The sequence below is a fragment of the Mirounga angustirostris genome, unplaced genomic scaffold (assembly GCF_029215605.1).
Source record: "Mirounga angustirostris isolate CCGP_5_RB_7025 unplaced genomic scaffold, mMirAng1.0.hap1 SCAF_11, whole genome shotgun sequence".
Classification (NCBI taxonomy): domain Eukaryota; kingdom Metazoa; phylum Chordata; class Mammalia; order Carnivora; family Phocidae; genus Mirounga; species Mirounga angustirostris.
In genome coordinates this window covers 31,561,447-31,577,060 of record NW_026991719.1, presented here as the reverse complement: position 1 = coordinate 31,577,060, position 15,614 = coordinate 31,561,447, and the positions used below count along the sequence as shown (strand labels likewise).

General features: G+C 36.7%; 1 protein-coding gene across 1 annotated transcript in view; it reads right to left on the bottom strand.

The window, feature by feature from the left end:
- CFAP47 (cilia and flagella associated protein 47) overlaps window positions 1-15,614 on the bottom strand; it is a 495,620-nt gene that overhangs the window by 167,850 nt on the left and 312,156 nt on the right. Inside the window, exon 50 of the mRNA XM_045873173.1 lies at window positions 11,165-11,276. Coding sequence (XP_045729129.1) covers window positions 11,165-11,276 — 112 coding nt within the window. The remainder of the gene's footprint in view (window positions 1-11,164; window positions 11,277-15,614) is intronic.

Sequence of the window (15,614 nt, the reverse complement as noted above, 5' to 3'; positions counted from 1 at the left end):
AACTTCATTTGTATTTTAAAAATAGCAACTGATAGTATACATCTTTCTGGATTGTGTATAATTTCAGAGAGTAGCCAAATGCTAAATATAAAAAACAATTTCTATCTTGTTTAAAGACAGGCCTAACATAAGAACCTTATTGTGCACGCAGTAAACATTTTGTTTTGACATTGAACAGAAGTTTATGGGGAAAAAAATTTAAAGTCTTAGCAAAGCTGACTAAAACTTGTTTGCAATTGTTTGGACGAGGCTTTCTTGTGCCAGTGTCAGAACAGATTTCATTCTAGTGAAAGAACTTCCGAACTGCAAATTTGTAGAAATGAAGCTTAGCTGTAATTTGCAATTGTGTTGAACTGAATGAATACCATCAATTTTCAGCAAGTAAAAGACCACGTTCAGCTGCTATTGAAAAAATACAAGGTAATTGTTGGCTACATCACAATTGATCACTGCTACCTATTTTCGGGAGCTACTATATTATAAAGGGTCGTGGATAATAAGAGAATTTCAGACTACTCTATCATGAACGTTCAGGGTAGAGACTAAATTTACTAAAATGACAAGAAACCACCTTAAACATGGGACTCTCAATATTTGGTTTTGTAATGTGGAATAAATAGCTAAAGCATCCTGGTGAGGGCACTGAACCATGTCCATGTAATATTCTGTACCATCTAAAGCCTTGATAGTGTAAGTAAATGCTATATGAAAATATTCTTTAATTTTTTTTTAATTTTTAATTTTTTACCTGAGATATAATGGACATATAACATTGCATTAATTTTAGGTGTAAAAATATTCTTGTTGTTTAATATTTAGTGAACATTTTAGGCCAACATGCTATGATCGACATATTAAATTATCTCAGCCCAACTTTTGCTCATACGTTTAAATGACTAATAATTTTTTTTAAAGATTTTATTTATTTATTTGACAGAGAGAGAGAGAGAGAGAGACAGCGAGAGAGGGAACACAAGCAGGGGTAGTGGGAGAGGGAAAAGCAGGCTCCCTGCTGAGCAAGGAGCCCGATGTGGGACTTGATCCTAGGACCCTGGGATCATGACCTGAGCCGAAGGCTAACGCTTAACAACTAACTGAGCCACCCAGGTGCCCCTTAAATGACTAATAATTTAATAAATGATCCTTGTCACTGCCTTTCTCTTTTGTACTTCTGTCAACTCTTTGGACAAAGGTAAGACAGTCAACTATTCAAGTTCACCCCACCCCTTTCTTTGGTCACAAATAAATATCATTAATAATTTTAAGAATTTCTAAAGACCTTTTCCTTGGAGATGTAACTATGTTTGTTGCTCAAAAGTAAGAGTTCATAAGAGATAATTATCAAATCTTATACTTACGTCAATAAAATCAACTGTACTAATTAACAATTAGATAAAAGTTGTTTAAAAATATTTAGGGGGGGGCACCTAGGTAACTCAGCCAGTTAAACATCCAACTCTTGATTTCGGCTCAGGTCATGATCTCAGGGTTGTGAGATCAAGCCCCGCATCCAGGTCCCTGTCCATGCTCAGCTGGGAGTCTGCTTGGATTCTCTCTATCCCTCTCCCTCTGCCCATCCCTCCACTCATGCTCTCTCTCTCCCTCTCTCTCAAATAAATAAATAAATAAAATCTTTAAAAAATACATTTAGGGATTGTCTTTTCTACAATATGTTGGAAGAGATGTTCAGAAAATCCTCTCTCAACTGAAAGTTCAGAAAATCCTCTCTCAACTTAGCACACATACAAGCTAAGAAAGCAGAGATCCACTGTATTGAGTCATCACTGGAGATGACATTTGTTCTGGGATATGGGCTACTCTGTGATGGCCTGGAGTCTTGGATCTTGGAGTCATAAATGGCAATCAGGGAACAAAACTGTCAGCTATACAGCCCATACTTACATGGCTTGGAGTCCAGATTTCACATTGTATTTCTGGACTACCAGGCCCCAAATTAATTATTTAGCTTCTCAACTCTTCACCTCATCACAGAAAGGGAACCAAGAGGTATCCCTACAAGATTAAACAGTCTCCTGTTTGTCATTAAATTTGCTTTTTAAAATCATATTGTAATCCTAATATTCACAGGCTGGAGGGCACTGAGCTGGTCAGTGTGATATCCTCAAAAGGAACTCAGAACAGTTATGCTAGAGACACATGTGCTCTATGTAGATTATTAAAGAACAACTGGAGTGAATTATTAAAAAAAATGATATGTGCATTATATAAAGTTGTACAAAGTTAATCTTACATGTACAAGTTCATTTTCTTACGCTATATTAGGAATCAGCTGCTCTATATTGTAAACATGTATGATTATAGTCACCTCTAAATTATATTCATGAAACATATTATGTTATTGCAATCAAAATAAATTTAAGGATTATTGTTACTTTAGTAACCTCATCATTTTCACCTAAACATTAGTCTTGTATAAGAACTCAAGCTTCTACCTAAGACAACTAGAAATTTAGTTGTGTATTTCACTACTACAAATAAGCAACAGATTATTACTACATCTCTATATTTTGCTACATACTAATCCTGTAATAATGGACAGTAATATTAGCTTTATGCGAGGTCAGCATCTGGTTATTAGGGAGAGAATTAAGCCATCCTGTTTCAATGCATTCAGTCATTAACATAGGGTTTCTGTCATGCCTTCATACGCAGTATTTTTGTTTGCTTGGTTTTGTCTGTCTCTGTCTGTTTTCCTCTAAGGTCACATGATTTCATATTTAGGTTGACTGATTCAATATTTTTCCATGTTTCTGAGATTAGTTGACAAAAAAAGACAATTTTCAAATCAAGATAAAATGGGCATTCCCTCTTTTTTTTTTTTTTTAAGATTTCTTATTTATTTATTTGAGAGAGAGAGAGCACATGAGCAGGGGAGGAGCAGAGGGAGGAGCAGAGGGAGAGGGACAGACTCCCTGCTGAGTGAGGAGCCCGACCTGGGGCTCAATCCCACAACCCTGAGATCATGACCTGAGCCAAAATCAAGAGTCAGTTGCTTAGCTGACTGAGCCACCTAGACACCCCCAAACTTTGCCTCTTTAATAAATCTATCCTCCTGATCGCTTTTTTAATTTTTAAATTTAATTTTTAATGAATTGCTTTTGTCAGTTTTTTATATTAAGATTTTATTTTAATTCCAGTACAGTTAACATTCAGTGTTCTATTAGTTTCAGGTATACAATATAGTGATTCAATCATTCTATACATTACTCAATGCTCATCATGATAAGTGTACTCTTTAATCCCCATCACTATTTCATCCATCCCCCATGGCCCACCTCCTTTCTTGTAACCATCAGATTGTTCTCTATAGTTAAGAGTCCGTTTCTTGGGGTGCCTAGGTGGCTCAGTCATTAAGCGTCAGCCTTCGGCTCAGGTCATGATCCCAGGGTCCTGGGATCGAGCCCCGCATCGGGCTCCCTGCTCCACGGGAAGCCTGCTTCTCCCTCTCCCACTCCCCTTGCTTGTGTTCCCTCTCTTGCTGTGTCTCTGTCAAATAAAGAAAATCTTTAAAAAGAAAAAGAGAGTCTTTTTCTTGGTTTGCCTCTCTTTTTTTTTCCCCTTTGCTCATTTGCTTTGTTTTTTAAATTCCATATATGAGGGAAATCATATGGGTATTTGTCTTTCTCTGACTGACTTATTTCACTTAGCATGATGCTATCTAGCCCCATCCATGTTATTGCAAATGTAAGATTTCATTCTTTTTTATACTTGAATATTTTTACATATTAATAACCTATATATCATATGTATAATATAACCTATATATCATATATATAATATAACCTATATATTATATATGCCACTATTTTATATATATATATATATATATATATATATATATATATATATATATATATATGCGCCACTTCTTTATCCATTCGTCTATCAATGGACACTGGGCTGCTTCCATAATTTGCCTATTGTAAATAATGCTGCTATAAACATAGTAGTGCATGTGTTCCTTTGAATTAATGTTTTTCTATTCTTTGGGTAAACACCCAGTAGTGCCATTACTGGATCATAGGGTAGTTCTGTTTTTAACTTTTTGAGGAACCTCCATACTGTTTTCCACAGTGGCTGCACCAGTTTGTATTCCCACATCCTCACCAACACTTGCTGTTTCTTGTGTTTTTGATTTTAGGCATTCTGACATTCTGACAAGTATGAGGTAATATGGATTGTAGTTTTGATTTGCATTTCCCTGATGATGAGTGAGGGTGAGTATCTTTTCATGTGTCTGTTGACCATCCAGATGTCTTCTTTGGAGAAATATCTGTTCATGTCTTCTGACCATTTTTCAATTGGATTATTTATTTTTTTGGATATTGACTATTGCTAGTTCTTCATATTATCTGGATACTCTCCCTTTATTGCCTATGTCCTTTGCAAATATCTTATCCCTTTTCATAAGGGTGCCTTTTAGTTTTGTTGATTGTTTTCTTTGCTGTACAGAAACTTTTTATTTTGATGTAGTCCCAATGGTTTACTTTTGCTTTTATTTTCCTTGCCACAGGAGACATATCTAGAAAAATGTTGCTATGGCTGATATTAGAGAAATTACTGCCTGTGCTTTCTTCTAGAATTTTTATGGCTTCAGGTCTCACTTTTAGGTATTTAATCCATTTTGAATTTATTTTCATGTATGGAAGGAAGTGTATGTATGTGAGTAAGGAAATGGTTCAGTTTCATTCATTTGCATGTAGCTGTCCAGTTTTCCCAGCACCATTTGTTGAGAAGACTGTCTTTTTCCCATTCCATATTCTTGCCTCCTTTCTGAAGATTAATAGACCATATTTAATTGTGGCTTTATTTCTGGGTTTTCTATTCTGTTCTATTGATCTATGTGTCTACCTTTGTTCCAGTACCATACTGTTTTAATTACTACAGTTCATGGGGTGCCTGGGTGGCTCAGTTGGTTAAGCTTCTGACTCTTGATGTAAGCTCAGTTCTTGATCTCAGGGTTGTGAATTCAAGTCCTACACTGGGCTCCACACTGGGTGTCAGGCCTACTTAAAAGAAATTATTACAGCTTTGTAGTATAACCTGAAGTCTGGTATTGTGAGACCTCCAATTTTGTCTTTCCTTTTCAAGATTGCTTTAGCTATTTGGGGTCTTTTTTGGTTCCATACAAATTTTAGGATTTTTTGTTTTAGTTCTGTGAAAAATGCTATTGGTATTTTGATAGGAATTGCATTAAATATGTAGATTGCTTTCGGTAGTATAGATATTTTAACAATATTTGTTCTTCCAATCCATGAGCATGGAATGTCTTTTCACTTCTTGGTGTCATCTTCAATTTCTTTCATCAGTGTTTTATAGTTTTCAGAGTATAGTTCTTGCACCTCTTTGGTTAAGTTTATTCCTAGGTACTTTACTACTTTCAGTGCAATTGTTAATGGGATTGCTTTCTTAATTTCTTTCTGGTGCTTCATTATTAGTACATAGAAATGCAACAGATTTCTGTATGTTGATTTTGTATCCTGCCACTTTAATGAATTCATTGATCAGTTCTAGTAGTTTTTTGGTGGAGTGTTTCAGGTTCTCTCCATTGAGTATCATGTCATCTGTGAGTAGTGAAAGTTTTACTTTTTCCTTACTGATTGGATGCCTTTTATTTCTTTTGTTGTCTGATTGCTGTGGCTAGGACTTCCAGTACCATGTTGAATAAAAGTGGTGAGTAGACATCCTTGTCTTGTTCCTGACCTTAGTGAAAAATCTCTCTGTTTTTCCCAATTAAGTATGATGTTAGCTGTGGGTTTTTCATATATGGCCTTTATTTATTTTATTTGAGAGAGAGGGAGCGCGAGAGAGAGCAGGAGCAGGGGGAGAGGCAGAGGGAGTGGGAGATGCAGACTCCCCACTGAGCAGGGAGCCCTATGCAGGGCTTGATCCCAGGACCCTAGGAACTTGACCTGAGCTGAAGGCAGACGCTCAACCGACTGAGCCACGCAGGAGCCCCCATATACAGCCTTTATTATGTGAGATACAGATGTAGTGAAAAGAAGGAACACCTGTACCCCCAATGTTCATAGCAGCAATGTCCACAATAGCCAAACTGTGGAAGGAGCCGAGATGTCCTTCAACAGACGAATGGATAAAGAAGATGTGGTTCATATATACAATGGAATATTACTCAGCCATCAGAAAGGATGAATACCTACCATTTACACTGGAGGGTATTATGCTAAGTAAAAAAAATGTAAAGGAAGTACAGTTGACATAGCTCTCAGTTAATTATATCCCCTTCCTTAGTGTTGCTTCCTATCAGTACATTTGACTCTCCTTTCTCCCTTATCTCTCCATATCTGATTTTCATCAGATGTAACTGTGGTGGACACTATACAGCATCAATCACATTCCTTATCAGGAATGAAGGAATTATTTCTGTAGCTACAGGGAATGATACTCGAAGATGAAAATTAGTTCAGCCCTCTTTGGGCATTGCCTTGGCTTGAAAAAATTGCCTCATCCAAGTCCACTTTCAATGACTGATCAACATAGCAGCATAAAGACCCAGTCGCCTTCTCCTAACTTGGGACAATTCCAAAGGGCCATCCTAGCTTAAGAGGCCCCAGTGAGTTGACTAAAAGCCTTCACTGGACCTGTCTAGAAGCCCAACTTCCTTCTCCACCTGGTCAATATACCTTCTTACCTTTCCTTTCACAAATGTTGATCATAGTATATCTCCTAATAAATGTCCTGCCAATCTCCCATCTCAGAATTTGAATCCCTGAAAACCCAAGCTGTTAGAGCATCATTTCCCATTTTTATTTCTTTAAAAACTGTTCTTCTGTTCTTTAATCCACTATCACTTGTCTAGTTCGGTCTGCCCATAACTTTTTTTTTTTTTTAAGATTTATTAGAGAGAGAGAGAGAGCAAGTGGGGGGGGGGCATGAAGAGCAGAGGGAGAGGAGAGAGAAAATCTCAAGCAGAATCCTCACTGAGCACAGAGCCCAACACGGGGCTCAATCTCACGACCCTGAGATCATGATCTGAGCCGAAATCAAGAGTTGGACCCTCAGCTGCCTGAGGCACCCAGGTGCCCCTACCCTTAACTTTCATTTAAAATGGTCAATTTTCACTATTTGTTCCATGGCCAGAGAGGCATTCAAATTCAAGTCTCCATATCACATACTTGAAACATGATTGTGGCTCACTGCAGGCTGCTGCAAAAATTCCAAATCCATCCATTTTTCAAAATTTCTACCTACCAATCCGTATGACATGATACCCACTGTGGTATATGCTCTCAGGATCCCATAAAAATCCCCTCTGCAGACAGTTTCCATATACAGCATTCATTTCCTATGACTTTTCCAGTAGGGATTGTTTCATTGCCATGGGAATCTGCCCTAAGAGCAAACGTTAGCCAATGATGGATTGGAGTTAGTGAGTGATTACCACAATTTGCTTGCCCTTTGGCATGACAATTCTCTCTGAAGGTTCCCAGTGAGCTTCCCCAGGTCTCAGGAGTAGTCTGATCTTTAGCTTACTTTTCAATGACTTTCTCCCTTTAGCATCTTACCTTCCCATTCTCTCAGAGTGCTTCCTGTGATCAACTCTCATCTAAACCACTTGCAATTAAACTCTTTTCTCAGGGTCTTCTTTTAAGAGAAGAAACACAAATACTGAGAACTGATCAACTTGAATATTACTAAAGGCTCCTAAAGGATCTTTCAGATCTTACTGCCCTCTCTTGCCCCTCCTATCTGTTTTATATTTTACCTCTAGATTTTTCTTTCTAAAACTCTGTTGACTCACGCTCCTTAGAAATCCTCAGTGGCAATTCTTTTTTTTTAATTTCTTTTTATTTTTTTAAAGATTTTATTTATTTATTTGACAGAGAAAGACACAGCGAGAGAGGGAACACAAACGGGGAGTGGGAGAGGGAGAAGCAGACTCCCTGCCGAGCAGGGAGCCCGATGCGGGACTCGATCCAGAGACTCCAGGATCATGACCTGAGCCGAAGGCAGTCGCTTAACCAACTGAGCCACCCAGGCGCCCCTCAGTGGCAATTCTTAATTGCAGGAAACAAACTGAGGGTTGCTGGAGTGGGGGGTGGGGTGGGAGGGATGGGGCGGCTGGGTGATAGACACTGGGGAGGGTTATGTGCTATGGTGAGTGCTGTGAATTGTGTGAGACTGTTGAATCACAGATCTGTACCTCTGAAACAAATAATACAGTATATGTTTAAAAAAAGAAGATAGTAGGAAGTAAAACAAAATATTAAAACAAAACTCTGCCCATCAAAGTCGGCCTGTATTTCTAACTCTATGTCAGCCTGCATTTCCTACCACAAACACACTGCAGACACACTCCTCTACTCATTACTGACATGAAGTATCTTCAGTATGGTTGTTTCCTCTGCTGTAATGCCCTCCCCACCATATTGGCTAATAAATCCCCTTTAGTTGCTGCTGGCTTGTGCATGTATGTATCAGTGGTCTTTTAAAAAAACTTTGTGCTTCTTTTCAGTTCTGTTCTTAATTATATAATAGTTATTTACAAAAGGCCTATAACTTGGGAAGCCTCAGTGGCTCCCGCTGCAATAAGAAGTAAAAAAGACCTCTCATACCCCCAGTGTTAGGGTTAATATTTGTTAATATTTCCTGCTCCCCAGTGCCATGTTTAAATTTTGGTATATCAGAGTGTACCTTTCACTGAGATGATTTATGGATATATATGTTCACCACCATATATGAATTCCTAGTAGTCAGGAGCCATGATACCCGTCTTTATATCCATGGCTAATATTCGAAATAATTAACAAACCTATAGTCTAATCTGGCCAATGAGAAAGGACACCGGATGAAAGTCCTGGGGCACCCAGATGAGTCATGTTTTAACCCTTTAGTTGCTGCTGGCTTGTTGGGAAGTCCTGGGGGGCCTGCTATAGTGGTTAAGGGTTTTACTACAGTGGAGCTCAAACAACTGAGTATTTACCAACATATAAGGAAAAGCATCTGTTACAATATTTTAAGAAATAGGGCATAATTGGTTGGACATCAGCTTTGTTCACAACAACTCGAGTTATTAAGGCTTCCCAAGTTATAGGCCTTTTGTAAATAACTGTTATATAATTAAGAACAGAACTGAAAAGAAGCACAAAGTTTTTTAAAAAGACCACTGATACATACATGTACACGGATACACTTCTTTAACCAGCACAAATAGGAATATTCTCATGTACATATGAAAATGTTATAGTCTGTTTTTTTAATCACATTAGATTAACAGCTGTTCAGAAGGCAATTACATTTACACTGTTTCAAGTGTTGTGTAAGTTTTCTAACAATAATATCAATAAAAATGTACTTAGCTTTCTTTACAGGCTCACCTTCTCCAAATCATATCAACATTAATTCACCTCTAAGGGACTACTGCCCTGGAAAGAGCAATCATGATAGTGTCTTGCAAATATTTTTCAAAATTATGAAGCCTGCAAAACCTCTTGTGTAGCCAGCAACATTTACTAATTCATCCCCAATTAATGATGTACCCGGAGTCGCCTTTAACTTCCCCAAATTCCTTCTAAAGTCCTTCAAACCAGCATTTTAAGTGAATCCATATCTGTTCAGTGAAAATATGTACTGAAATTTTATGGTCTCCGAAAGGCTGCCAAACTAACAAAAAAATGACTATACAAAGGAAAGACATATTAAATATTAGTACTTAATTATTCTTAGCTCCATTTCCATAACTTTAAGAGTCTGATTCATAGACAAGGGGTTTTGTTTGTTTAAGGGAGTCATACACATTTCTAATACAACAATGTTGTGCAGTTTGAGGTTCCTCATATGTTCTTTCTCATACATAGCAGAACCCTCTCCCTTTTGTAGAACAGGAAACTGAGATGTAATATGTTTATCAAAAATAATGGCAAATCTGAATGATTCACTGCCCTTTACAAAAGACTAGTTAACATTCTGAAACTAAAGGAAATCCACTGTCATTTGATTATTAAAATGAGAAGTGAACTTTAGATTTCTTAAAATCAATTCAAATCTTCTGAATTACATAAAAAAAGGACAAAATATGCTAATTTATTGAAATACTAGGAATAGGTTCACTATACCTCAAAATCTACCCGTCACATGGAGAATTATTAATTGGCTTTGCAAAGCCAAATGTCTGAAAAGTGGTGGGAAGACTTTGGAAGATGCTAATAACTAAGACTGGTGATTTGTGAGGTCAAGGCCACTAGAACCAGACAATGTGGGTGGGCAAGTTGGCTCTTGCTTTACAGCACATTCTGTTCCAGTGGTATTGAATGGATCACTCTGTTTGCCATTCTGAAGTTTCCCTTCTGCTTATTAATAGCATTGGCATGCTAGGTATAGACCCTTCTATGCTAAGGATAGACCCTTTCCTAAAACATTTTTGTTGAGGCAAACAGGGTTGAGACACTAGTTCTCCTAGGGAGCACAAGATTGCTACTAGGTGTATACTTACTACACTTCTAAATTATATCCATTTACCTACATTATGATGATTTCCTCAGCAGGATCCAACCACTGTGGGGCTTTAATTCTCTCCCAAAGAGGACAACTTATTCCTTTGATGAATCACAGTTCCTTAGATCTTCCCTATGACTCTTCTACCTTCTTAAGCACCCTCCCTTCAAAAGTTTATAAGGAATACCCCTCAGCACTGTTCCCATGCAAGCAATTCTGTTCAGGAACCCTCAGGGCAATTTGTACAAATGAACGCTTTATTAGAGACAAAGGGAAGAAACTTCACACACCAAAGACTTTAACCTATTTTTTCATGTGTTAATTCAGTGCATACGCTTGTTTTTATAACACCTATTCCCATAAACAAACATTCTCATAAGATGCTGCCTGGCTCATAAATTGGTATAAGTATTTGAAAGTATCAATCACAATTTTAAATGTAAATACCCTTAACTAAATATTTATACTTCTAGAAATTTGTCCAACACATACATTCAAACAAATGGCCAAGAGAGTATAGCACAAGACATAAAATGTATGTCCCAAAGCTCTGACTGAAGTAGAAAACTAAACTTCCCTCTCGGTCATTTATTAGAAAGGGGAAATGTAAACTATACTTCTTATTTCTTCTCATCATGTATCTGTTCTAGTGTGGTGGTTAATAATATTTTACTAATAGTTTTGTTACCTTTGAATACACCACGTTTCCAAGGGGACACATGTAGGATATATGGAACTGCATTGTCAGGGTCTATGGTGATGTATGGGTTTCCCCACACTATTGGAAGATCTGAAGTTACCTAGAAAAGAGATTTCAAAGAATTACATAATGTCAATATTTACATGAAATTCGGGTAACAAGCTAAAGCACAGAAAAAACTGAAAACTTAAATATTTCCATTAAAACTGTTCACCTTTAAATGAAAAGCAAAGCAGAAAAACACCAAATACAGTAAAAAAAAATCTGAGGAGAAACCTCTGAAAAAATAGAACAAAGAAAATGATTCTTACAAAAAGAACAATGCTTATTTTCTGTTGCTACTTGTAGCAAGATCACTGATGCTTAGACAACTTGAATATCTTTTATAAGCCATGCATAATTTTCTTTATGCAACTTGATGTGCAAAGGATGAACCATTTCAATGAATTCTACGCCAATATTAATACAGCAAATAAAGAATATTTAAGCAGCATTTGACCATAACTCTGGTTAAATCCAACTTTCAGATCACTGAGTGCTACATCTCACTACCCCTCACTGCCTATGCAAACACTGATCTACTTGGTATCTACAGGAACAATTTGTAGCAATCATATAGCATGTGGTCATTTGTGACTAGCTCTTTTCACTTAGAATAATGTTTTCAAGGTTCATCTGTATTGTGGTATATATCAATATATCATTTCTTTTCACTGACAAATGATACTAACTTGTATGATATGCCACATTTTGTGTATCCATGTATAAACTGATGGAAATTGGGTTGTTTCCACTTTTGTCGATTATGACCAATGCTGCTATGAAAACATCTATGAGCTTTGAAGTGGACATAGATGTTCATTTCTTATGGACATAGATGTATCTAGGGGTAGAACTGCTGAAGCAAATGATAACTCAATGTTTAACCTTCAGAGTTACTGCTTTCCAAAACTGTTTTTCAAAGTGACTGCACCATTTTCTTTTCTACCAACAAGGCATAACAGCTCCTATTTCTCTACATCTCTCAAAGTTTTTACTGTCTGTCATTTTGATTATAGCCATCCTAGTAAGTGTGAAGTGGTATCTCATTGTGATTTTGATTTGCATTTCTCTAATGGCTGATATGTTGAGTATCTTTTCATGTGCTTATTGCTCATGTGCATACCCTCCCTGGGGAACTGTTTATTTATTTATTTTTAAAGATTTTATTTATTTGAGAGAGAGAGATTGAGAGAACGAGTGGGAGGAGGGGCAGAGGGAGAAGCAGACTTCCTGTGGAGCAGGGAGCCTGATGCTGGACTCTATCCCAGGATCCTGGGGTCATGACCTGAGCCGGAGGCAGACGCTTAACCAACTGAGCCACCCAGGCACCCAGGAACTATCTATTTAAACTCTGTATGTTTGGGGGTACCTGGTGGCTCTGTCGGTTAGTGTCTGACTCTTGATTTTGGCCCCCCAAGTTTTTTATTGAGTAAATACCCCTCAAATTCTTTTAAGTTTTTGTTTAATTTCAAGGTCTGAAAATTTTCATTTTGACAATTTTTGCCAGTGTTTTATTGCTTTTGAGGTATGCAACTCCTTGCTCTACCATTCTGGAAGTCCCATATCTGCTGTTTTTCTTATTGCATAACTATTTTCTACTACTTGATCACTTGGATAAAATGCCACAGCATTTTACCTGTATCTCAGTTACGTTCTCTGATTTTTTATTTTCTCTTTCATACTAAGGAAGTCCCAACCTTCTGCTGAAAACTATTCTTGTAGCAGTAAGATGAACTATAACTTAAAAGGCTTTTTAAAAAGGCATAAAAATGACTACTAGCTGCAGTGCCTGGGTGGCTCAGTGTTAAGCATCGGACTCTTGATTTTGGCTCAGGTCATGATCTTGGGGTCATGAGATCGAGCCCTGTGTTAGGCTCCACACTGGGCGTGGAGCCTGCTTAAGATTTTCTCTCTCCCTCTTCTCCTCCCACCCCGCCACCGCTCACACCCTCTCTCTCTTTCTCTAAAATAAAAAAGACTACCACAGCAATGAAAAATAGAACAAAGAAGAGATATGAAAAGAATATACTGAGTTTGAGCTGTTAGCAGCTTGTCAAAGAATGAGGGACTGACATAACACATTCATCTTGAGTAAAAGTGTAGATGTGGCATTTGTACCTTGATGAGAGTTTGAAGCCAAGAAACTGCCAGGTGAGATGTTGTAAAGACGTAGGAATACTTTTGAAGATGGAAACTTGAAAAGACATCAGAAGGTTAGAAGGATAAAAGAACCAGATAAATAATAATCAAGAAATGGCAGGGAAATGAGGAATACAGAATGATACAAAATAAAAGGTGAAGAGTGTTAAGAAGGCAGATTGACACTGTCAAACACCACAGGAGTTTTGAGGCAGATACGTTGGCAAAATAAGTGATTTTTCTTGACCCAGAGTCAAGGATGATCTCTGTGGCAGGAGTTTCACAGCAGAGTAGAAGAGCTATAAATCGCCCACTGTAAATTAAGAAGTGATCATGTAATCATCACTTTTTCAAAAAGTTTAGCAATCGTGGACAATAAAGATGATAATAGTTGAGGAAGGAGTAGTATAAAGACAAGTTTGCTCCGCTAAATTTGAGAATATTCATAGATTATAGATTAAGGGAAATAATTCTACAAAGAGGAAGATACTCAAAGAGAGAGGAAGAGCAGGGGAAAAGAATGTGAATCAGTCTTGAGTGCACTGAGGTAAACTTCATTTCACGGATGAAGGAATAAAGATGGAGGGTCAGAAGCATTTCAGTGGTACCAAAGCAAGAGTATGATGAAAGCTGAAAGTATAAAGCAAAGATTCTCAGCCCAGACTTTCTCCTTGATGATACCTCAGTTGTTCCTCAATAGAATTTCTATTGAAATACAAGCAATAAACTTGTATTATGTATTATATTATGTATTAAATTATGTATTAAATTAAATGATGTGAAAGGGCAAATTCATAAGGCTCATTATTCTGTGTTGATTAAAAACAATGGTAAATTTCAAATTAAGAAAGGAGATACTGTACCTATTGATAATATCTCTAGGAACAAATGTTTCTTAAATCTTAAATACATTTCTGTTCTTTTATAATTGTTGAAGCTCTTTAAATATAAAAATATGGAAAATCTTCCTTGAAAAACTATTACGAGCTTTGACAAAATAATCTATGCTGGGTATAAATGTGGGTAAGAGAGGCACGCCTCTTTTCTCAGTTTATAATCTGGTGGAAAACAATAAAAAGGTAATAGCAATATGATATAATATGTTTGATGGCGGAAAAGGTAAAAAAATATATATATTGTGGAAGCACATGAGAGACATCTAATCCCTAATTTTATAATCCATAAATTTTAAAAGCTGTTCAAAATTTTTTTGAAAATACCTTTTATTATCATTCTGGGAAAGTATCATCTAAGACTTGCCCTAAAGAAATAAAAGGAGCAAGACAAACACAGAGAAATGGAAGACAGGGAGTTGGGTAGAGATTTCCAGACAGGGGCAAAAGTAAATACTGTTTACAAAGGGCTGAGTGCTGCTGGAGCCAAGAGTGGCAACAGATGAAACTGAGCAGATGAGCTTTTAAAGGACAGCAAAAGCCAATTCAGGGAGTACAGATTTGATCCTGAACTGGTAAGAAATGATACTGACAAGTTTCAGCAGGGGAATGACAAGATGAGATTTTCGTTCTTAATATTCACTCCATTTGCCATCCAGTAAGGAGAGAAGAAAACCAAGGCACATATTTTTTCCAGGATTACAAAACAACAACAACAACAACAACAACAACAACAACAAATCCCAGAGGGTAAACCTAGAGAATTTCCAAACTTCTGTAGTACCCTCTGAAATTCAGACACCTATGATCAAATAGATATGTGAAGCTTCTTTGAAGGATTCTATTAGGTACACAATAATTTGTAGATAAATGTGGGAGCGGGAAGTGGAAAAATGTATTTTAGGATTGGCTTAAATCAAATAAGGAAAGCCAAGTGTAAAACTTCATAAAAAAATAAAGATGTAAATAATTACGCACTTCTTCACATTCCCACTATTATTGACACTGATAAATGATAGGATATACTTTTGAAATTTTATGTCTACAGATTTCACATTAAAATTTTAAGAGCTGTCAAAAATACTTATGAAAATGCCTTTTATTATCATATATAATTTATTCAGGTGAAAATACATGATTCAAATAAATAGCTTTTAAAGTGTTTTATGATTATATACTAATACTTAGATATAAAACTTGTTTGGTGCTATTTCAACTTTACAAGTGAAATGAAATTTAATAGCTGTTGGCCTAACAAAAAGTAGTATTCTAAACATCTCCTTATGTGACACTTCACCTAGTTAAGTAAATGTTTTTAAAAATTCATATAATTCAATATAGTCCTTCTTAAAACAATTTCATCC